Here is a 26,197-nt window from a genome sequence, read left to right as displayed (position 1 = left end):
TTTCTTTCCTCTATAAGGGAAATCCTTTGACCCCTCCCTGGGCAATCTGCTTTTTAGGCTTTGCTGGCGTGGGGCCCCTACTCCGGTTCCAATTTACTTTATGGCTAGCCCAAGTGGTCTTTACCAGGCAAAGTCTCTGTATAGATTTTCCAAGACGAAGGAAGTCCTTTACCGTTCAGCAAGGCTGGCTGTTTTTTCCCTCTTTTCCAGCGAAGGCTGGCTGTAGAGCTGTGGAACTATATTCCCCCAGCAAGAGCTGCAAGATTGTATTCCCCAGCAAAGGCTGTAGGACTGTTTTCCCCAGAAGCTGTGAGAAATGAAGCTTTCTACAGGTGGGAGAAATTAACATGTCCTGTAAGAAAGGCTTCACTGTACAAACTGAGCTAAAGGTCCCTTTTCCCCTCCTAACCTAAAAAAAGGGGTGGAACTAAAGAACTTAACGATGATTGATGGGTCATTGGCCCTATGATTGCAACCTGGAGGAAGCTGCCAGACTGCAAAATGCATGCCCTAAAGGAATCATGCAAACAAGCAAAGAAAGAAAAGGGGGTTGAAGCTCCTGGCACAGCCGTGCCAGCACATTTATAGTTATTTTTATGTATTTTTGCTATATTTATCTGTGTTTTATATTGTGTTGGCCTGTTGGAAGCCATCCCGAGTCCCTCCTCGCAGATCAAGAAGGATGGGGTATAAATGTTCTAAATAATAAATAGATAGATAGATAAATAAATGCTCCAGGAAGATTGCACAAAGGAAGTCCATTGTCTACATGACTATGAAGAGGGATAATGAGGATGGATATATTTGTTCTGTTTCCTTCTGCAACAGTTCCTCTTACTTTTCATAAACTGGACAATCATTTGCTCAAGGGAGCTTTCTCTATACATGCAATGTAGTCTGGGAATGAAAGGGGCAAGCATACTTTTTCTGTTTTTTCCACTTGAAAAGACTATACCTTCCACATTCGTGTTAAGACCACTAATGTGTACTCCCATATTTCACCTCCCTGCTATTCCCCTAGAATGGGAAACAAAAGAGGGTAAGGGTATAAGCCAGGAAACTTCTACGTTGAAGGTTAGCTTCCATTAAACTCATTCCTTGGTTAAGCAAGCTACTATATTTCTTTGTTCCAACATGCAATTGTTCTATGTCATCGTGCCACTTTTGACCATAAGACAAATCTATCATGGTGCTTTCCTGGCAGATTTGTTCAGAAGGGGCTTGTCTTTGCCTTCATCTTGGATCCCCCAAAGGTGCAATGGGTTAAACCCTTGTCCCGGCTGAACTGCTGACTGAAAGGCTGGCGGTTCAAATCCAGGGGGAGGGGTGAGCTCCCGTCTGTCGTCTCCAGCTTTTTATGTGGGGACGTAAGAGAAGCCTCCAACAGGATGGTAAAACATTTGGGCGTCCCCTGGGCAACGTCCTTACAGACAGCCAATTCTCTCACACCAGAAGTGACTTGTGGTTTCTCAAGTTGTTCCTGACACACACACACACACACACACACACACACACACAAATATATAAGGCTGAGAGAGTATTTGAAGCTTAGTCTCCAGAGTTACAATCTGATGCTCAAACCACTATACCATATTCAACACCGGAAATAATAACTGGTCTTTCTCACCTGAATCGTTGCAAAAATTAGTGATGTCTTGACCAATCTCAAAGGATAATTGTAAAGATTACTCATGTGTTTTGTACTCATGGGATTTAAAAGAAAAGGTTTAGTCATGCTGCAGCTAAAAAGAGTTGCTGTGTGTGAACAATGGCGCATTCAGAGCTTTGAAACTCATATTTCTCTTTCGTAAGAACATAAGATGAGTTAAGGTTGGTTCAGACCAAAGGCCTATCTTATTCAACAACTTTCTATGTATATAATGGTTAATCAGTTGCTCTTGGAAAGGCAAACCTCTGGTCCTCTCCAACAATTGATTTCCAGAAGCATAGTGGCTCTGATGCTCAGTGAATTTTAAAATGGACAAAGGTAATGTAGCCAAAAAGATGAGCATTAGATTCGAGCAAATAGAGTAATTGTTGCTGGTGTAAATGCTGGTAGCAAAAATCCTTTGGGAAAAAGTTATACTATTTCGTATGCCCACTATTTCCCTGTATTTTTGGTCTTTTGAGTTTGTCTCTTTTGAGCAAAACATCTAATTTCTGAAGGAAAAATTATTTTAAAAAACCCAATCCCAAATAGCTTCCTTCACACTTCTCATGAGCCATTTCTGGTGAGCTCTTGGGCTTCCTTTTCTGAGCCACAGCTGTGGAAGAGATATAGCAAAGACATAAACCAAATCTCATCCAAATTTGATGGGATGAATACTTTGCAATGCAAGCAGAGTTGATTTTAGCACCTTGTAAATATTTAATATTTCCATTTTGTAAGGCAAAGGAAATATTAAAAGGGAAGGCCCTACTCTCGGGTCTCACTCCCATCTCAAGTTCAGCCGGTGGGAATGAGAGAGAGAGCCTTCTCGATGGTGGCTCCTTGGCTCTGGAATTCCCTCCCTTAGGACATCAGAACGGTTCCCTCTATGGTTTCCTTCAGAAAGCAAATAAAAAAATTTCTCTGGAAGGAAGCTTTTGGGGAAAATAATGAGTAATCATGTCAAATGGTAATGGATTCCAACTTTGGCAACGAGATGGAGCTGGTTCTTAATATAGCTGGTTTTTAATACTGTTTTTATCATGTACTGTTGTTTAATAATTATAGTGATGATGATAATAATAATAATAATAATAATAATAATGAAACTTTATTTATACCCCGCCATCATCTCCCCAAAGGGACTTGGAGCAGCCCGTCAAATACAAAAACAACAGTACATCAACAATGCAAGCAAGCAAATAAAACAATATGAATAATATAACTAAATATATAAGAAATAACACACAAGAGATTTAAAACACTATGGCAGGGCCAGATGTAATAGATTAAAATTTTAAAACACTGGGCGTGTACAGAGTAGGGTATGTCTAGACATGGTGGTTTTAGAGAATGATTAGGGAGATCAATCCAACAGATAAAGTGCGTCAGAGGACATATAGAAGGAAATTGGTCAGATCAGGCGTTATTTCCTTTATTCAGGGAAAGCACACTGGAATGAGGTGTTAAAATTTCTGTGTGTTTGATTTATATGCATTTTGAGTTTGTATTGTTCCAGGTTTGAACGGCATCAAATTGCTGCCAAGTCCCGAAATGAGGAAGGGGGGGGGGGAGTATAAAACAAAATAAATAAATAAATACTATTTTGGTATTTTACAACTTTGCAGAAAAAGGAAGCAAAACACAAATACAGTGTGCCCTTGGAATCCCAAGGATAATAAAATCTGTGGATGCTCAAGTTGCATTATATAAAATAGTGTAGTAAAATAGTGTCCTTTGCCTAAAATAGAAAAATCAAGATTTAATTTTTCAGATTTTTTTGGGGGGGAGGGGTATTTTCAAGCTGCAGATGGTGCAATCCATGGATATAAAATTAGTAGATATGGAGGGTCAATTGTATACAATAACAACTCGTAATCAAAATTTTACTCATCCCCTTACCCTGAAATAGTACGACAAACGACACACAGAAAATATCACAATATAAAAATAATCCAGTTAAAAAATCATAAACTCATTTAAGATTAGAAGTATAATATACATAATAATAAATTGCAATATAGATGTTCAAACAATATAAAATTCTCAAAAAATGTCCTTTTAAAATCTGTTTCATTGGGATAATCTGATATCTACACAATGACAAAAATCAATTTTTATTCATATCATTAAAAGATGACACATGTTATTAATTTATTTCAGGTTTAAAAATAAAGATTTAGAATCAATAGATTTGGTCCTATGCTTAAATGATAGACTTTGAGCAGAAATTGTTATTCCTATCCAGAGTTAATTCTGTGCTTTTCTAATAAGACTGATCTCCTTAGTAATTAGCTGTGTATCATATCATAATAAACATCTGAAGCTATGTAGAGTTAACTATTTGTTTCCAATCAAGATCTATTATTTTCATAAACATATCTGTAACATAAGAAGGTACAGGTAAAGGTTTCCCCTGACATTAAGTCTAATCGTGTCCAACTCTGGGGGCTCACCTCCATTTATAAGTTGAAGAGCCAGCGTTTTCTGTAGATATTTCCTAGGTGTGAAGACTGACCTTCCCGCTGAAGCGATATCTCTTGATCTACTCACATTTGCATGTTTTCGAACTGCTAGGTTGGCAGAAGCTGGGCCTAACAGTGGTAGGTAATCTCGCTCCCCAGATTTGAAACACCAACCTTTCAGTCAGCAAGTTCAGCAGCTCAGTGGCTTAACCCACTGCACCACCAAGGGGCCCTGTAACATAGTGGATCACTATTGTTTCTGATAAGAAGCAATAACCAGTGTGGGGGAAAAATCAAAACGTTCAAAGTATATATTTTTACTATATTCTGTGGCTGCACCCTTTTTTGCAGACTCTGGTTGGACAAGTTGAGAAATACAATGGAAACTTTCCAAGTTACAAAAATCAATGCTTTCTACAAAGAAGGAAGAATAATATATGTTTGTTATATAACACGCCCACTTGTTCCCCAACAATTGGCTCAAGAAATTAAGAATGGAATTTTAAGAAAAAACTGTTGTTGAAATGAATTCTGAGACCTCAATGTGTTGAAACAGATTATTTATCAAAGTAAAGTCATCATATGCAGCACCTACGCTTTTACAGAAAAATATTTATCATGATTTTTTTAAAAGCGATTGTGTCAGCAGCAGCTTTTAGTAAATCCATACTAAGCTATATCCATGGCCTATGGGGGCAAGTGCATAGTGAAGGCACTTACAGAAATTAACCTAAATCAACCTTTGGCAATCAATTTACAATGAAAGTTTGTAAAGGCTAACTTTACAATGAGACATCACCTTGGCAGTCAAAAGGTAGCAACCATCTCCCTTATGCTGGAAGATTCATGGGAATTCATGTATAGCTGAGTTTCGATATCTGTGATCTTTTCCCCCTGCTCCTCAATAGAAGGAGCAGAGTTCAATATTGGCAGCTTTAAATCATTTACTTTCCATTCCTGTCTTTGCAATCGCCTGAACACACTCAATTCTTTCACATTTTAAAATCTAGATCCTAAATCTTACATGCTGTTTTCACTTGTATCTCTTTTTTCACAAGAAAATATGACAGCCCAAGCAAGAACTAGCAAGCACAAAATGCATCAAGACATTTTCCTAAACTACTACTTCTTAAACTGTGGGTCGCGACTCCAAATGGGGCCCTCTTTGCTCAATACTGGGGTCCTGAAAATTTTGGCAAGTGGCTGTTTTAGATATTTACACAAATCTGCTGTGCAGTATTTACAGTGGACTCTGCAGAAGATGCTTATTATTATTATTATTATTATTATTATTATTTATTTGCAGTATTTGTATACCGCCCTTCTCAACCTCAAAGTGGACTCAGAGGGGTTTATGGTTGGCAACAATTCAATGCCATTGATTAAAAAAACAGTATAAAACATCAAAATTGACCCTCCCCTAATAAAACTAACAGCTATACTTCATTTAAAATCAGTCTGTTTAGCAAGCCTTGCAAATGCTAGTTTGGTATCAGTAAATGTCTGATTTTTATATTTATTTAACATAATTGGATCACATGAGTTATTTTTTTTCACGCTGAAGAAAGTTGCGAGTGGAAAAGTTTAAGAAGTTCTATTCTAAAAACACTGATGTCTTGCAGGGTGTAGTAACAACTCTTTTCTTACAAGACGTTCCCAATCAATTCAGAACAAGCAGGAGTTCCACTGTTCATCGAGCTTTCCCTGAAATCAAATGGAGACTTGGGAACACAGACCTGAGCAGAATGGTTGGAACAAAAACTGTCTACTTCTCCAAACAGTGCATTTCAGAGTATAGAATATATAGCACCTGCAATCCCTGCTCTGAACATGGGGTGAAGGAAACTCAATCCCGAAGTGCAGGATGCGGGATATCTCCTCTGCTTCAGGCCACCGGGAGTCAGCAGTATGCAATAGCTACTGAAGATGCCTTTTCTGCTCAAAGGCATACAGCTTCAGTATGAATCACAAAAAAGGGTAGTAGTGAATACATAGTGTGAAATATTTGATGTAAATGCTTAGTTTTGTGAAGCTAGGCAACATTTTAGAAGAAGCCAGCTATGGTAACAATATTACATTAGACTGCATCTAAAGGCTCAGGAAGAAATGAATTGATATCTAAAGCTCACATTAAAATAAATTCATCTCAAAGGTGTTGCATGATTCCTTCACTCCCCCTTTCCTTTATACATTACAGTAATTTCATGAGCTGTACATTTCACCCTCTCCTAAGAAATATTTAACAATGTTTTTTTTAAAAAAATCAATAGAAATTTTGGAACTCAATGTCAAGTGATCAACTTACGTTCACTTGGTGATGTTACAATTCAAAGATATTTACCAGAAGGATGTAGTATAATTTTGGATTGCTTAGCATCACCTACCACTGTACCTTCCAACATAAAACCATTGTCTTTCTATCGCCCGCCTTCCTGACAAGAATTACAAAAAATGAATGTTTCTGTGCAGAATCTTATATTTGCCATCAAGGTAACGAGTTTACTGAACTGTGTAAACTTGTGCAGCAGCATTTCACTGTTATTATATTTAATATATCATTATCTTTACTCTTATTTACTTGTATTTTGCTGGGATTCAGTATCTCCAATCAGGATCAGATCCTCATCATGATATGAAGCATTCCAACATAGGGTGGTCTGAGCAGTAGTGCCTGTTGAGAAAACCATAACATCAAAATTGCATTTAGAGGGACTGAACCTTCTTGGAAACTGAAATCATTTTAAAAGCGGCAAAAAGTAACAGTGCCTCAACATACCATGGCAAAAAGATAAAAATCATAACCATAATCTTCCATGTCTCATTCATTTTATAGCTTAGGCCAACCCACTAGATTTGGTTTCTAACAAAATTTAAGCAGCAATGCAACTTTGTTTAAAACACAGCATATTGTTTAGTATTAAGAAATAGAGAGCTGCTAAAATGCAATATGCCTGAAGCAAAGTATAAGTTACAGCAGTAAAAGATATTCCAAAACAGATGTATAATATTTTATTCATTGTGAATCTATTCCCACATCCTTTAAGGGAGGGAAATTAGAACAGCATTCCAGAAAAAGGCTCACAATTAACTCCATTCCTTTAAAAAGTCTTTTAAAGTAAGTTCTTACTGATATATAAATGCATTTCTCTTCAGCTAGTTACAATTTGTCAGTAAGACAATGAAAAGAAAAAAGTTGTGGGGATTCAGCAGAAGTATCCGCACTGTGTTTCCTGTCAATAAATACAGGCAGTCCCCGAGTTACAAACCTCCAACTCAGTTAAGAATGAGTGTGAGACAACAGAAAGTGAGAGAAATCTACCTCTTAGAAGTGAAATTCCTTCCTGAAAGAGTTATCATGGAGAAAGGGTATCTCCACTGAAGCTTTATCATCAACTCTTGTTTCCACAACAATAAATAAATAAATAAATAAATAAATAAATAAATATAACCTTCATTTGTATACCACTCTATCTCCCCTAGGGGCCTCAGGGCGGTTTCCACATAGGTAAAGCATTCAATTACCAACACAGAACATGCAGAGTAGCCATTATAAAACATAAACATGATACTATAAGACATGGGGGGGGGGGGCTGCGGTGGCTGTACTGGTGCGTGGAGGTGACGCACGGGGAGAAGGGGTAGGGAAGGAGGAGGAAAATCGAACCTGCCCCCCTTTTCTCCTGATGTGTCATTTCTGCGTGCCGGGTGAGTTGTGGTGGCTTTCCGGTGGAGGTCAGGTCGGTGCTTTTGTTTTTTGGGGGGCTTTTTGGGGCCTTTGGGGAGGGAGGTAGAGTGTTTGGGTGTTATCCCGGGAAGTCCCAGAAGAACATCTGGACACCTACCCCAGGATGTGCGCGTTTTCTGCGGTGTGTGTAGATGGGCCCCCGGGAACATCCATGTTTTTAAAAAGCAGATGCTCCTGGGATAGTGGCCTGTCTGGAAGGGCCCTGACTGCTTTTGTATATTATTGTTTATATACTGACTGCTGCTTTTTGGATATGATTAATGATGAACATGGAGTGGCCAGACGATGTTACTGGGTAACATTTTTAACAAGATGACACTGATGATTATATGCTTTAATGGTTTTTATTTATGTTTTATATTGTAATGTTGATTCAGTTCTTGTGGGTTTTTTCGGGCTATATGGCCATGTTCTAGAGGCATTTCTCCTGACGTTTCGCCTGCATCTATGGCAAGCATCCTCAGAGGTGAGGTCTGCTGGAACTGGGAAAAAAGGGGGTTTATATATCTGTGGAATGACCAGGGTGAGACAAAGGGCTTTTTTAAGTTGGGCTAGGTGTGAATATTTCAACTGACCACACCTTGATTAGCATACAATGGGCTGACTGTGCCTGGAGCAAACTCTTCTTGAAGGGTGATTAGATGTCCCTTGCGATAGATGCAGCGAAATGTCAGGAGAGAATTTCTCTAGAACATGGCCATATAGACCAAAAAAACCTACAACAACCCAATATAAGTTCACTTCTGACAAAGACCTGACAAAGTTAAAACAGAAGGCACATAGAAGATTCTGACTGACAGGATACATTGCCCTCTTAAAAGGTTGGAAATGGGAAACTCTCCTCTTCAGCTTCTTTAGGGTCCTTATCTTCAGACAATACATCAGTCCTTATTTCTTACTAACTTTAGTGCTTGGTTTTGCGCCTTTCTTCCTTTCTGGATTCACAGAGCTACAGGGTTTCCTGTCTCTGGATTCTAGCAATGAACACACACCATTTTGCTTGCACTGTAACTTATTCTTAATATCTTCTTTTGGAAAGTTCTAAATGCTTCAAAGGACATATTCAGAATATACGTGCTTATTTAAATAAAATGAATAAGATGCCTGCTGCTCTAGTGAAAAAGTATTTTACAAATTGAGGAATGTGTAAAGTGTTGATGATGCATCACACTTTCTTCTCAGTCAACCTGTAGGACACGCAGTCACTTCTAAGCTGAAGCGAACGGAAACTAAACTGCTCACTTTGGAGCCTTGATGGCAGACTGCAAAGTCACACTCCTATTTTAGACATGAAATTCACCCACTGCAGTGTCAGTACCCTCTTTTTCAGCAACAGAAAACAAAACCATTACCACACTGCCTAAGCCACCAGACAAAATATCCTTTCCACCCAATAATATAATAATGAACATTTTGTCTGCACATGAATACAAGGGGGAGAAAAGCATCCTTGAAAATAGGTAGTCCATTCAGGGGATTTCATACCCCCCCCCCCCGGGTCCAAATGTATCCTCATATTCTCTTCAGGCTATTACTTTCATTCAGACCTAGTACTAAGAAATCAAGGAACTATTTCTGAGCCCAGAAATGAGTGAATTCCATATCCAAATGTATCTTAGTAAATATATAAATATGAAATAATACATTTACAATTGTTCTGCTATATCCAAATAGCATATCACTCATTAGAATAATAGTTTAGATAAGTCTCAGAGGAACAGCGACTAAATTTTGAAATATAGATACACAACTAGTTCTGAAATGTATAAAAACACTCCTAGATTTGGACTAGGAGCAACCAGCAAATAGGCCACCAATTTCTCAAGAGAGTGTTGGATCACTGAGCACTGAACAATGTGAACTGTCACCTCAAATACATCCCTGGTTTATTTTTTAAAAAACCTTATTAAAATGGAAACACATTTTTTTTTCATTCGGGGGCATCTTGCTTTGATATGTGATGCTAAATTTTGGTGCATCCAGTCCTTTTTGCCCTTCCCCTTCTTCCCCTACCCAAATGTGTTTCTATTTTGCACTGTTCATGGTGTCTCCACTTGCTTCTTCTTTTTAATCTAACTAGACCAGTGCTTCTCAGACTGCTTAATATCGGGACTAGCAATTATCTTCCCACCACCGGCAACGTGCGGGTGTGCAGAGCGTGTTTTAGCCAAGTCCCATTCAAAAGACACACAGGCAAGAGGAAAAGAACAGAAAAAAACTTTACTCTTATTAGCAGGGGCATAAACTTGCAGTGTTGCATACAAAATCAAACAGTTCAATACACTTACATAGTCCTTGTAAGTAATACAGAATAAGGCTTCTTCATCTTCATTCAAATGAGAGAGCAAAATATAAACCTTGAGTAAATAGCTATTCCACCATAGCAAAGAGCATCGCTGTTAGAGAATAGCATCATTACAGCATATTGCTTCTCTTCCTCAGAGTAGCATATTGCTTTTCCTCCTCAGAGTAGCGTATTGCTTCTCCAAACTGTATTCTAAAATCCATACAGTTATACCCCACCAGGTGTCGCCCAAACATACTAGCTGACCTACATTACCAGCTGCACATAATAATTAACATCATATGGTTTTTCTTTAACACACTTGATCCTGCTACGACTTACTGTAACACTTGAGACCAGCACAAAATTTGTGCCCATTGGGTACCACTGTTTCTTTCATTCCTCAAAACCTACCCAGGGATCAGCAACCAATTGCTTGGGAACCGGCATCAGTCCAGAGGCCACCACTTTAATTGCCGATGCTATAGAATTATAATTGCCAACCTTTGGCCCTCCAAGTGTTTTGTACTTCAGCTTCCAGAACTCCTGACTGTTGCCCATGCTGGGTAGGGCTTATAGGTGTTGAAGTCCCCAACACATGGAGAACCAAACACCTGGGGGATCATTGCTCTAGAAATTTGTGCTAAAGTGCTAGGCACACTTTTGCTAGTATTGGCAACTTTGGGCTCTTCCACACAACCACATAACCCAGAATATCAAGGCAGATAATCCACAATATCTGCTTTGAGCTGGATTATCTGTTCAGATAATCTGATTCAATGTGGATTTTATACAGCTGTATGGAAGGGGCCTTTGTCTTTCAGAACAAAAGATAAGCTCCTATCACACTCCTTCTTTCTTGGGAGCATAGAGCAAGAAGCAGAGGCTCTGTCTAGCTTGAGTCTTCACCCTCACCCAGGAAGTATAGCCAACCCAATAACTGGTAGAGGGGCTCATTGTCATTTGAAGGCACCATCAAGGTAATGATCAAGAGGGATTAACTGGCCAGCTGAACTATAACGCAGTCTCTATTTACAGATGAGGAAAATTAAATAAGAGTTTGTGTGAAGGCTGGCAATACTCTGTCTCATGCAGTCTGGGGTCCATCTCTTTCTGCGTGCCTAGCTCCCAAATGGCTGGATTTGTGTGTTTGACTGAGAAAGGAATACGAGGAGGGGGAAGGTGTGATAGCCTACACTTATATAAATACGTTATTGAAAGTACAGGGTGTTTCAAAAAGATGGTCCCAATTTGAAATTGCTATAGAAAACAGGAGCACATAATAAATATGAAGAAATATCTGGGATATTGAGAAACATAAACAAAGACATGCCGCAAGAGTTGGATGAAAGGAGAACTATAATGTTACTAAAACTAAACTTCAGAAGTAATCTCTAGCTGCAGATGTTTGTAGTAAAAATAGTAGCTTTAACTTAAGTGTCCAACATCTGGTAAATGTCACCACAGAAGTAGGGCAGAGGTTAAGTATAGATCTCATAGCTCATGGCATCAACATGACTTTAAAGGTGACTGCATTGACTATGTGGCCAAATTGGCACAACAGAAATAAGATATTGATCTAACTTAGACAACGTCTCATCAAAGTATGTTACGTTGACATGAACCTTTCCCCCCTTTTTTCTCTCTAGACACATGTTCAAATTTAGCTTTCCTCTTGGTAGCTATGCATTGTTTTTACAGGTGTACAATCATATTTCGATATTATTTCTAGTACTCTATTTTTAAACTGTATTTTGCATATTCTTTGTATGTGATATCTGGAGGAATCATCACAGCTAAGCAACTTGTATTGCATATATGCAATTTGCACTTCTGCACCATACTATTACACTGGCAGCTGTAATGCCTATTGTTATGTACACAGCATTTACTGATTCAGGTTACATCTTATTGCCTCAAGTGTTGGGCAGCTTAAACTGTATTGTCTTCTGTTGAGAAATCCCTTACTGTTTCAAACTATGTGATTTGTGTACATTTATATTTAAATTGTTTTAATACAAAAAGCCAGATCAAAAATAGCAAAGGCTATATGGACAGGGAAGAATGGATTGTTAATGAACAAAGATCTCAGGTTTCATTTGATGATTTCAGACACAACCTGATTTATCAATCAGAAAAACTGTTTGTAGGTAGTTTAGTTCCTCTGGTGGATTTGCACTCAATCACGTCATCCAATTTTGTCACTTTGTGTTAGAATGTAATTAATTATGATATCCTTTATGTCTGGATTCTTCTGTAAAATATATTAGGATTTGCCTAGGCTTTTATTTAATAAAGCTACATTGGTTGCTTAACTAAATCATATCTGTGCTAAACCTTTGCATGGTGATTTCACAGTGACAATTTAGTTCCTTACTTGATTCCTTTTTTAAGGGCTTTTTGCTCCAATAAAAACATTGGAAAAATATGGAATATTCTTATAATACATAATTGGCTGCTATATTATGCTGAAAGGCAAACTCTGAGTTATTTCGTGAATACAGATTTGGCTTGTGCATTTTGGCTGAACCTCGATCCATTTTTGCTGGCTGAATTCCAGGAGATCCACGAATCCGTTTTCACGCGCCTCCTGAAAATGGATGGGTTGCCGAATAACCGTTTCTGATCTACACCAGAAAGATCCGGGAAGATCTAGCCCATTGGCAGGAATGGGGAACTTACGAGGCTCCCATTTCCTTTCCTGGGATCCTTTCCTTTCTAAATTTCAAGAGAGTCTTGGTTTGAAGAATGGGGCTAAGGAAGCATCCTCCCTGGGATCCTTTCCTATATTTCTTTCAAGGGAATCTGGGTTTGACAACTGGGCTAAGGAAGCATCCTTCCTGGGACTCTTTCCTATCTTTCTTTCAAGGGAGTCTGGGTTTGAAGAATGGGGTTAAGGAAGCATCCTCCCTGGGATCCTTTCCTATTTTTCTTTGAAGGGAGTCTGGATTTGAAGAACTGGGCTAAGGAAGCATCCTTCCTGGGACCCTTTCCTTAGACACAGCTTACATAAGACACGTCACTGCGTTCTTCTATTCTGATTAGCCCAACAGGCAGGGCTCAAAGGGAAACCCTGTGCAAACAGCACGTGGCAGCCTCTTTGCACTGTGTGGTGCCAAATAGGGGAAGAGGTGCCATGATCAGCCGCTATGTGGTCCCATAACGGACAAAAAATGTGACAGCTGAGCCCATACTGTTATAGCCATCCGGCCAAACTGGACTGGCCGAAGGGAAACAACCACTCTGAATCAGTGCACAAGCCTAATACAGATGTTGAGCAAACATTTTCAGCATTCTCTTCCTCCATTCTCCCTTGCTGACAAACAATATTAAATGCTAGGACAACTGAAGTTAGGAGTAATGGACTTGAGATTGGGAACTACCAGTTGGGCTTTCTCGCTTTCTCTCTCTGCCTATTTCATTTGATGTGACAGAGATGAAGTAGTACTCAGATTTTTTACTCAAATAGAAAAAAAACCCTTGATTTGTGCTCAGTGCCTCTTTATTTTGCAGCTGCATGAACCTGCTATAAATCCAAACAATGTAGTAAGGAAAGTCTACACCTATTCACTCTATTTTATTATTGTTGGCTCCTGCTATTCTATTATAGTTCCACCAGGAGCACATTAATAATAACTATTCATACTGAGAGCTCTAGATTACAAAGTTTCACCTGTTCTGTTAAATTCCATATATGCAGTACAAGTGTCGGTTCCAAAGATTGAAGATGACCACTTTATTTATGGATCTTCCTTTTTACAATATAAAAAGCAGTCCTAAGGAGCAGCACACTTACTCCCATTACAATCACATCTTCATTGATTGTCTACAGTTAAAACATGTAGATATTTAAACTGCTGCTAAAAGTAGAATATTTTGTGATTGCAGGAAAGTAGAAAATTGTCTTTCCCTTCATTAAAGTTCAGAAGCCCTTGCTTATCTTTAATCCACGAAAAGCAAAACAATTCCCAAGTTTTAATACAGTAAAACAATAATCTATTCAGTGTCCAGTGGAACCAAAATCTGAGTAGTCTAATAGTTTCTTCCATAATAGGAAGCTGCCTGTTATTGGTAGGTAGGCTGCCAGGTGAGCATTGCTTTGCATTTGTATTTATCAAAAGTCAAGTCTTAGACTTTCAGTGCTTTGTTTTTCAACATCAATGGCACACTAGTGAGGTACACAAATCATGCAGAGAACGAAATTCCACATATTTTTGTCTTTCAAAAACAATTCTGTATAAGAGCTTATGAAGCCAAATGTTGAACATTTCTGTGATTTACAGGACGCCTGAAAAATGAGGCCTATTCATCTGTGAGAGAATGCCTGTCAAAATGGGACCCCAGTGAGAAAAGTGAATTAAATAAATATTCTGAGCTAGAAGGATAGTATGCACTCTACAAGAAAAGAAACTGAACTAACATATCACTTGAATGGTTACTTTTCGAAAATGCCTCTTCTAAAAGCAGCTACTGAATAGTGAAGGCCAGAGAAAATGGATTTAAATTCTGAAGATTCCTCATACTGAAACTCTTTTTCGATCAAAGAACAGCCTCAACAGGTGACGGCAAAAAGCAAGTCTGATGGCGGGAAACACAAAGCAATGGAACATTTACAAGGACTTGATCAAGGTCCATCAACAGGTCTTTTGCAAAGGTAAGTCTTCTCTTACTAACTTTTTAGAGTTCTTTCAGACCACCAAGTATAAGGACAAAAGTGATGACATTTTATACTCACACTTTAAACAAAATCCATCACCAAAGACTCGTGAGCAAATCTAGCAGTTGTGAATCAAGAGTGTATATTCTCTCATAGACTGGCAACAGGTGAAAGAAAAGGAATGAAAATATCTGGTTAATCCTCCTTCAACCACGGGTTTTCCCTTTAGGATCTGTAATGGGACCAGTATAATTTATTTGTACGTTATTATTATTATTATTATTATTATTATTAATTTATTTTTATCCTGCTTTTCTCCCACGGGTGGGACTCAAATGGTAAATAGTGAAACTACATGATACACAAACACAACATCCCCTCAACCCAAGCATATAAACAAAATCAACACACTGCATAACTACATTACATAAATTATATAAATAAGCTTAAAAGTAATGTTTACCATCATCATTAAAATCCCTTTGCCTCAGGCCACTGAGGTTATCCTAAAACATCATATTAAAAGTCTCGAGTTCCAAATATTTGGCCATGTAGGCCATGCCTGATCGAAATAGGCTGCTTCTTGTGGGTTATCGGGAAGACTGCTTCCATAAAAAGGTCTTAACCTGGGAGTGAAAGGCCAAACACGCTTCTTTGGGGAGGGAGTTCCAGAGCCGCAGGGCCACTACTGAAAAGGCCCTCTCTCTGGTCCCCACCAATCGTACTTGTGACATTGGTGGGACCAGAAGGGCTTCTCCTGATGATCTCAGGGCTCATGTGGGCTAATAGGAGATGTGGTCCCTCAAGTAGCTTGGAGGTCCTCCTAGATTCAATGCTGTTGCTTGATGCCCAGGTGTCGGCGGTGACTGGGAGGGTCTACACAACTTAAACTTGTGTGCCAGCTGCGACCATACCTCATGAAGTCTGACTTGACCAGGGCGGTCCACGCCTTGGATACATCCAGACTGGACTACTGCAATGCGCTCTATGTGGGGCTGCCCTTGAAGATGGCCTGGAAATTTCAATTGGTACACGGGCATACAACGCTCCTATTGAAATAGCTTCATTGGTTGCAGATAAGCTGCATCACCTTCTATGAACCAGTGCAAATTCTAAGATCTAGCATAGAGGCCCATCCCTTGCTCCCATCACCAACACAAGCACAGTTGGTGGGGACAAGAGAGAGGGCCTCCTCGGTAGTGCCCCCCCGCCTCTGGAACCCCCTTCCAAGGGAAATAAGACAGACTCCATCCCTCTCCTCTTTTCGTATGAGCTTGAAGACTTTGTGGTTTCACCAGGGTTTTGGGAACGACTAGTACTAGCTCCAGCCCTGGCCACTGTTAGAATCTGGCCTTGCACCCCCCCACCCCATTCCAATAGGCCCTGGAATTGAACAGCCCCAGGCCCCACTATTGCTATTGTTGGGACTGGTTATTGCACTTTATCCATTCCTCTGCCCCCCCCCCCCATGTCTTGCTTTTCACTATCTTCGATCCGGCCCTCTTAATTTGCCTAGGCCCTTTCTGAAATCCTGGCCAAAAAAGTAATTTTGCATGAAATAATAGGGTAAAATCAGTTTTTAATGTATATGCGTTGTTTTGATAATTCTATGCTTATGTTTTGCTTACAGAGTTCCCTAGGGGAGGTAGAGCGGTATATAAATTATAAATTATATATATAAATGTAGGTTGGGCCCAAACTGTTTACATGTGAACTGGGGTTGTGCTGGGGTTGTTTATGACACCAAATGAAACAAGGAAATTACAACAAAAATGATATTAAAAAAGCATCTCCTCAGGGTGGTGCATAAGAAATTGACACATAATGAAGAGTTTAAAAAGCATATAAGGGAAGCAACATAGTAGTGTTTTCTCTATAAAAAAACCCCCCAAAGATTAATGGAACCACTGACTTGAGCTCTCCTGTTGTAAATCTCCCCAGAGAGCATTCATAATGGAGGAATTATTTGATCCTGCTTTTCAAGGAATTTGGTAAAATAAATATGTCTCATCAACTATGAGTTATATACATGGGGGATATTCTCAATATATAGCCCTAGCTGAATATAAAATATCTACGTAAAAATGTACTTGTATACAACATATACAATGAGCACTCAATACCAATTTCTTTTCCAGATCCAACACCCAGGGCTGCGCACTAGTAGTCTTTCAGGCACAGAATAAAAACATCCAAGTGGCTGATTGGCAGGCAAAACAAAATGCATGGATTCAGTACCACTTTGCCCTCTCCTTCCTTCTAAATACTTGATAGGTAGAATTTCAGTTGTTGGTTTTTTAAAAAACACAATGCAGTTCTGAATGCACTCCAAAGTTGAATCAAAGTTATGATGCCCTTAATCTGATAAATTTGATTCTATTGATTGTATGAATTAGTTATGAAGAGAAACAAAACACACAAGCATACGCATACACGTTCACTAAAAAAAAGTATTTTAAACGGTGGAATATTCAGCGTGGTTACAGAATGTATGTCTGTGTGTGTCAGTGGAAATTGCACTATGCAGGAGGAGGATAAACTAGCTTTAAATTCAATTTTAGCTGTACCAGGTGGTTTCAATTTTTGGGGTTGAATAACTGAATATACAGCCTTTTGAGGTCACTTCTACATAGCCAAGGAGATGCGGTAGACAATCTTTGGGCAATAATAGCTTGAGGTAGAATTATTTTCATCAGAATTCTAAAATACATCCATAAATATTAGAATCCCAGAACATTCTCTAAATTTTAATTTTCAGATGAGTATCTTCCTTTGTACCATTATCAAACCACAGCACTCCCCAGCTTTCTTGAACATTGGTTAAAATCAAGCCATGGAATAAAGCTTGAATTGAAAAGATTATGGATCAGAATTGATCTCTAGTCTGAATCACAAAATGCTAGACCAGTATCACATTTGCTTCCTTTTAATTTGCTTTAATTTTATCACTGTTGGCTAAATATGAGAATGGGAGTGTTGTGCGGTTTCCAGGCTATATGGCCGTGTTCTAGCAGCATTTTCTTCTAAAGTTTCACCTGCATCTGTGCATCTGTGGCTGGCATGTTCTGAGGATCTGATAGTGGTAAAGCAAGTGGAGTATATATACCAGTGGAAAGTTCAGGGTGGGAGAGAACGATGGCATATAAATGAAATCAATCAATCAATAGTTTTATCTCCCCTGCCTCCTTTGCCTTGTTTTAGCTTCAATAATCCAGCCTTCAATCATTCTTAGAAGCTAACTGACTAATTTAATTTAAATCCTATCTTTCTCCCATTATGGGACCAAAGGTAGCTAATTCCTTGTTAGGTTTCAATAGTTCAGATTCAGTCAATATGCACAGAAAAGCAACTCCAGATGAAGTTTATAACCACCCCAAGCAAGTTCTCGCACATTCTTAGAAAATATTACAAATCTGACTTCAACTGCAAAGTATTCAATTCAAGTGAGTGCATTAAAATAGTACAAAGTACTCTATTAAAATTAGTAGGAATATTCTCTAAAACAATTTTCTCTGCTATGCAAAACATGGCAAACTTACTTAACAGCACACAATATGGTGCTGTTAAATTCTGTTAGTACTCAATATGGTGCCCTCCAAGCTCCGTTAGCTAATCTTCTAGCACCTTTATCTAGGTGAACATAAGCCATTTTGCTGAATCTGCACAGTTGCTCATCAGTGATTTGATCCTTATATGACAATTAACTTTGAGATCAACAGTAATGTCAGACGATGGCAAGTGTTTTATATGCAATATTGCTATTTCAAAAAGTAATCTTCTGCTAATATTTTCCCTTACTCTTTTCAGATTTATAGTAGACTCTCAGTTAACCAGCACCCAAGGGGACCTGTAGATGCCAGATAATTGCAATTTCTCATTGCTTGAGAGTTACTATTAAAATAGGCTTAACATTACAATATATACCATACTATAGAGTATTTAAAAGCATATAAAGACAGACGTATATTAATGTAACAGTTTTCTATATTATATAAAAAAAGTTCTGTGAATGTAGTATTATTATTTAGATTTCTTTGCTGGTTGCGTGAGAGTTCTAGTTGCTTCAGTTACAATTAACTAAAGCTGTTTCTACACTGTTCTGTATCCCAGGATCTGACCCCAGATTATCTGATTTGAACTTTATATGATTTTCCACTGTCATATAATCCGGGATGAACAGATAATCTGGGATCAGATCCTGGGATATAGGGCATTATAGGCAAGGTCTTACAGTCTACTGTACTGTTAACTTGATATAACATTAAGCAACCATGCCTTTATTTTTCCATATGCAATCTCATAGACAACTTGCATTCAGCACAACAGCTAGGAAAACACTGCTGACTTGTTTCATTCCCTGCATCCATCACACTAGTTTGGCCCTTTTCAAACATTTGATTCCATTCATAGACGACTCTACAAGACAGAACTTTATCCCCATAGTGAGTGCACATGTGGAGATGAATTTGTCTCCTGGCACACTTTCTGCCCACAAAAACACATTCCAGAACACTTTTCCACTTTGGTGTGATGTTTATGTTTCACTGCCATCTTCAACACAGGATGACAACTCTTATGCTAAACTGCAAGGTCCGCCATCTTGCACGAAAGACTAGTCACATGATACTCTCAGAAACTACTATTATCGCCATCATAGTATCCAATGAAAATATAAAAGTTAGGAAACTTTTTGAAGACACCTCATATACTACACAAGTCCTCATTATACCAGGTATATCAGCAACTGTTTAAACAGTCAATGTTCAAAGGATGATATTTCACTCTTATGGAAATTCATTTCTCTAGCACACAGCAAGGAAGGAAAAAGAGGGTCCGATCAAGGGCAAGTTGGATGGATGGTATCCTTGAAGTGACTGGCTTGACTCAGAAGGAGCTGGGGGTGGTGACGGCCAACAGGGAGCTCTGGTGTGTGCTGGTCCATGAGGTCACAAAGAGTCAGAAGCGACTGAACTAATGTTTTAATTGTGTATTTCTAAGTCACTTCTTACTTATGTGGATTATAAAACAATCCTATTCTAGGACTTCCTTGGCACGATTTGTTCAGAGGGTTTTGTTTTCCTTTGTGGCTGATTTGCCCAAGGTCACTCAGAGGATTTCCTTTGTCAAGAGGGGATTAGAACCCTGGTCTATCAGTGTACTCAAACCATTACACCACATTGGCTTTTAAGATACATATCGTACAAGGAACCATATGTTGGATTGTAACATTTCCATTGTCCCTTTACATTTCCATTAGCCCTTTACTTAAGGTGTATGTGTGGATTCCTACCAATAATGGGACATGTTACCAAAATGCGAAGTCTTTGTGTGTATGTATAACAAAGAGAGGAGAGAGAGATTATGAGAGAAAGAATTGATGAAAACTATCCTGTTTTTATCAAGAATAGTATGATAGGAAAGAAATACTTCTACTTATAGCTGCATATGTGATCTGCCATCTGTGAAATAGATGACCATCTATGCTTTCATTAAATTAAGACAAGATGACAAATATAAAAGCTGCTAACATGCACATCAGACAGCATTAAGCATTACAGAAGGTTTCTACTGCATAAAAATAGATTTGAGCACTAGGGAAGAAAATATATTGAAAATGCTTTCTAATGAGTTTCATTCATTCCTCCCTCCCACGCAGGGGAATTTATAATAGCACTACAGCTGATATCTGATTGTGAAATTGGGAGAACACATACTTCACAGATGTAAGAAACAATCAGCAAAAAACAGACAAAGAACTCAGGTTGATGGAGCTTTAATTTTGAACCTGCCATAGTAAAAAAGGAAAATGTGTGATCAGCGACACTGAACTGAAAAACATTCATATATAAATATATACCATCTCTGTGGAGTGTGAACGGAATACTGCAGAAATCCCTGTGAATGGCAAAACAAGCCAGTAAATAATAATAGGTAAAACTGATGGCAAGCAGTCAATGAAGCTAAATACAGATATACCTCAGTTAACAAAGTACCGTGTTTTCCAGCATATAAGACGACTGGGCGTATAAGACGACCCCCAATTTTTCCAGTTAAAATATAGAGTTTTGGATATACTCACCGTATAAGACTACCCCTCTTCCAACGCACACCAAATAAAATTTTTAAAAGCATTAGATTTGATTTCAATATGGTAATTTTCCTTTTACTGTACCTCCTCCTCTGGCTCTCAAATCTCGCATATGCGCACCAGCACTGCTTCACTGTAGTCTTCAGGAATGAGATCTGAGAGCCAGAGGAGGAGGTATGGTAATGGGATACAAGGGCAGGCCAGACAGGTAAAAGAGTTGTGTTTTTCTGGGCCCAGAGCCACTCTATCTCTTTTTTCTATTCCCTGGGTGCCCCAGACGCCTGTCGCTTGCTCCGCCCTTCACTTACACCTTCCCGGTGAGGTGCCCCTTCACCTCACCATCGGGACCGCATTAAGTCCATGAATCCTGATGACTGGATTTTCTTCTAACGCTCTATAAGACGACTCCCAACGTATAAGACGATCCTGACTTTTGAGAAGATTTTCTTGGGTTAAAAGGTAGTCTTATATGCCAGAAAATATGGTAAATGTGTTCCTGGGCATTGCTTCTATGACAGACAATTTGGTACCAGGGGCAGAAATAGTATGGAAAGAACAAAACAAAGAAGACAAAACAAAATTGTGGAACATATTTCAGCAAACCTTTTATTCAAAAACAAAGCACTATCCACACGTGAAATGGAAAAACCAGGTCAGGTAACCTTTGAATGCGTAAACAAAAATATTTTGAACCTTCCAAAGACCAGCTGAAGGCTTCTTACAATATGCATCTGGGGATGACTTCTTTCATCAGCTTTCAGTTTTCTCATGATTTTCACTTCAGTCACCAAACTTACACATGCAGGATTTTCCCTTTTCAACTCAGTGTGGGTAACTGGCTTATCTGCCCTCTGTTTTTGTCTCTGTTTCACTGTTCACACGTGCTGAGTAAAGAAGTCTATATAAATGTTGTTTGCCTTGTGTATTTTAGTTAGGCAAACAGAGCTACAATAGGATTGATCTGAGTAGAATCCCATTCTTTCCTGGCATAAGCTTCCTTTTATTATTTACCAGGCCTATAACTGCAGCTTAACTGCACCCAAACTCTGTATTTCTCGAACCCTCCTTAATTATATTTGCAGTGCTAAAATTGCTGAAAATGTCCACCTACACAGAAGACATTGATGAAAAGGGAACTGAGTGGATGTAAAAAGTCCTCTTAAAAAGTAACATCACTGTCAAGGGCTTTGTTAATTGATATGCCTGCCTAAGGATGCCTACTCTACTTTAAAAAAAGAAGTGCAGTACTCCAAAATCTAAAAACAAATTCACCAATGTTTACAAGTTCATTAATTAGCAGAGTAAAAAACACAAATTATTATTTCAAAACTGACAAAAAACATGTGGGAAAGCTGAAGCATTGTTCTTTGGCTCTATGTCTAAAACTAGTTTTAGATATAGTAGTTGCCATAATATCTTCTGTATATGGGAAGTCAAATTAGGACATCAGGAAATTGAACTACCAGATCTGTTGGGGACGCTTTGAATGCAATTTTCCTGTTTCTTGGCAGGGGGTTGGACTGGATGGCCTACGAGGTCTCTTCCAACTCTAGGATTCTATGATTCTATATTCTACAATAATAAGAAGCAAAAAAATATTGTGATATCAAGGTTAACATTGGGTGTATTTACATAGTACTGTTAATGCAGTTTGACACAATTTTAACTGCATTAAAGCAGTCAATGCTATGGAACCATGGAAGCTGCAGTTTTGCTTGGTTTTCAGTCTTCACTCTAAAACATTGTTGGTGCCTCACCAAACTATAGTTCCCATGGATCCATACTATTGAGCCATTTCAGTTAAAGAGGTGGCACACTGCATCAGTTTTATAGAGTGGATGCCCCTATTGTCATATAAGTGTGGGTGCTGTAGAATTAATGCATAATTAATTCAATGTAGAATAAATTCAATTTGAAACTTCTTTAACTGCCATGGCTCGATGCTATGGAATCCTGGAATTCATAGTTTGGTGATGCACCAGAACAGCAACTCCCACTATTCCACAGCATTAAGCCATGGCAGTTAAAGTGTACAGTGTACATACAACTGAATGGGCACTATAATGTTAAGATATTCCAGGGAGGCCCTCCTTTCGCTCCCATCACCATCACAAGCACTATTGGTGGGGATGAGAGAGAGGGCCGTCTCAGTGGTGGCCCCCCACCTCTGGAAAAGGCCCAATCCCTCCCCTCCTTTCGTAAGAGCCCATAGACCTAGTGGTTTAAACAAACCTTTGAGAACGACTAGTTCTAGCTCAGCTCCAGATACTGTTGAATATGGCCAGATCTTTTTCTACCAATTACCCAGCTTACTTCCTCCTATTAGGCCCCGGAAATGAACAGCCATCGACTTTACCTAATTTCCCGGGCCCTCTACAAATTACACTAGCCTCGGCCCGGCTTTTTAAATTGCCTTGAACAGGCAGGATTATTTTAAATATATGTTAATTTTATGTTTATGTTGTTTACTTTGTATGTATTGATGATGTTACTTGGAAACCGTTCTGAGTCCCCTCGGGGAGATAGAGTGGTATATAAATAAAGTTTTGTTGTTGTTGTTATATCAAGATATGAAAAAAATTCTTTCACTTCAAAAACAAAAGATCAAAGAGATTTGATCATTGTTATAAACATAATGAAATATCAATAATACATGTTATTTAACAAAGACAAAAATATAAGTTTTCAAGGCAGGAACCTATATAAATCAATCTATAGAGCAACTACAGTGACATGGTAGTTCTGAGATCTTTTTTCCCATCTTTGTGTGGAAGAGCCCTATGAAATTTACTATGAATCATGAAAGATTCCTCTTAGGTCTTTCAAACTGATTAATCTTTGATAACGCTTTTCAGAGAGGCTCTCCTCACAATCCCATTTCTAAAAAGCTTGGTACATCCATTTGTTTTAGAAGTGTCAAATCAGGGATAAATCAATGTTTTAAGAATTGCTTAGTAATATTTTTGTGGGATTAATCTTATAAAATAGATCATCAGCATGATTACCTTTGGCATTCTCTGTGCACAGAGTTCCAGGTTAAGCATGAAAAGCCTTCTAATGCCAGCATAGAAGAGCTATATATCGAATGATCTGCCACTATTCAATATTTAATCCTGCAATTGAAGCCACTAAAGGGATACAACCCAGTAACAAGATGAATGAATTGTGACCTCCAACTTGCAAAATGACATCCTGAACAATTTATCTTTTGGGCATGTAGTGCATCCCATGGCTAATATTTCTATCACTTCACCTGAGTCTAGGATTTGTGGGTTTGATCAATGCTACATTAGCAAAGTACCTGAGGTGACAGACGAGGAATCTATTGCTTACGCTTGAACAATATGCTAGGTCAATTTGGCATATCTGGGGTCTAAAACAAAAGCCTATTAATGAAAAGATCAATTTTATTTTAACTATTGCTTCACTAAGCAACTCTTACAAGGGTACTACAAATAAAGTATTGGGAATATATGGGAAAAAATAAGTATAATAAATATGTTGTACATAAGGAGTGAAATAAAGAAGGGGTGATTTTCTATTACTTGCATTAAAGTAATAGAAATTGATAGTTATTATTTTAACCTACCTTCATCCTAAAATTGGGACACAAAGTAGCTTAAACATTTTTAAATAGCCAAGTACAGCTAAAAACAGGCACAACAGGGAACATTAAATTAGGACTACACTTTTTACACTCTATCATCAATCACAATGCTTAGGTCTTGCAGACTCAGAGTTGTGGCTCCCTTGATTTGAGTCTATCCATCTGAAAAGTCTTTCTCTTTCCCTTCTGCCGACGATCTTACCAACATTATTGTCTTTTCCAGTGAGTATTATCTTCCCGTGTTATGTCCTAAGTATGACAGTCCCAATTTAATAATTACTTTAGGGAAAGTTCAGTCTTTATTTGTTTTAGGACACATTTACATTTCCTTTTTGGCAGCCCATGGTAAGGCTTCTACATGGTACACACTTCTACAGCACCACTTTTCAAGTTAGTTTTTTTTTCCATTTCTTATCAGTATGCTTCATTGTTTTGCTTTCACAACTGTACATAGAGATGGAAAATACAATGGCATGGGCCATCCTAACTTTAATATTCCATGATATATCTTGATGTTGTCTAGTTCCTTCATAGCTGACCTGCCACATCCTAACCTTCTTCTGATTTCTTGAGTATAGTCACCATTCAAAATATCGTAACATATAATATGCACATGCTTACACTGCTATTTTAAAAGGACTGCTTAAGTTGCTTCTAGACTGAAGGCTGTCTTTTTTTTTTAATGGAGAGAAACAAAATGCTCTCCAGATCATTCAGACCTGATATCGGAAACTGAGCATTGGCAAAAAGAGGAGTGACAAGAAAATCTGAAGAATTTTGTTCATTATCCTGCCCATCCTACCACCAGCACTTACTGTTATTTATAATGGTTTTGTATTGTATTTTTATTTTTTGTTTTATTTAACGCTGTGTTGGTTTATACTGATGTATTGTATTGTCGGGTTTGGCCTCATGTAAGCCGCCCTGAGTCCCCTTGGGGAGATGGTGGCAGGGTATAAATAAAGTTAAATTAATTTAAAATTTACTGTATTTCCTGTCTAGAATAAGCGTTGAACTATGAGGTGTCAATGTTTGGGGATGATGCCAAATTATTCTGGGCACTAAAGACAAAAAAGAGTTGTAAAGTACTTGAAGGATCACTTCAAATTGGAATTAGATGAAACTTCATTGGACATTGGGTATTAAGTTTAGAATACTGGGGCAAAATACTTGTGCAAACTCTCAAGAGCTCTACTGGCAGGCATGTAGCGGGGGGGGGGGGGGGGGGCTTTGGGGGCTTCACCCCCCCCCCCAATTCTCATGGTGGTCCGTGAGAAGGCCTTACTGGTACATTATTTAAACTGTTATGTTTATTCATAACATGATCTGATCACCATGCTCAATATATCCCATATGCATGGGGGTATTGGGGTAATGATACAAAAGGTTTGCTAGGGTAGACCCTCTTTCACTCAGAATCAGCCTCCCCCCCCCCCAAATCAAACTCAGCTCCCCCCAAAACAAAATCCTGGTTACCGGCCTGTCTACTGGCAATGACTGATAAGGAAAAAAATATGGGGCTGTGGTCAACAATTTAGTGAAAATGACCCAGGGAAACACATTAGTATGAATTGTTTTCCTTTATATTAGTTTTATATGCACTTTTAATTGTTCTTATGTGTCTGATATGTTTATTCAACAGTTCTATTTTAATCTGCCCATGTTTCTTGCATTCAACCAGGAAGGGGGGGGGGGGAGGAGGA

At 38.5% G+C, this 26,197-nt stretch overlaps 1 protein-coding gene across 16 annotated transcripts in view; it reads right to left on the bottom strand.

Moving 5' to 3' along the window:
* TENM3 (teneurin transmembrane protein 3) overlaps positions 1-26,197 on the bottom strand; it is a 1,604,633-nt gene that overhangs the window by 314,323 nt on the left and 1,264,113 nt on the right. For 9 of the 16 annotated variants that reach the window (XM_060778662.2, XM_060778660.2, XM_060778663.2 and 6 more), the window contains one exon: positions 6,692-6,784. The exons of the other annotated variants lie outside the window; for them this stretch is intronic. In XM_060778662.2, coding sequence (XP_060634645.1) covers positions 6,692-6,784 — 93 coding nt within the window. The remainder of the gene's footprint in view (positions 1-6,691; positions 6,785-26,197) is intronic. 16 annotated transcript variants of the gene reach the window in all.

The sequence above is a fragment of the Anolis sagrei genome, chromosome 5 (genome assembly GCF_037176765.1).
Source record: "Anolis sagrei isolate rAnoSag1 chromosome 5, rAnoSag1.mat, whole genome shotgun sequence".
NCBI lineage: Eukaryota > Metazoa > Chordata > Lepidosauria > Squamata > Dactyloidae > Anolis > Anolis sagrei.
Note: the sequence above shows the minus strand (reverse complement) of the source record. Positions and strands in the feature narration are given on the sequence as shown.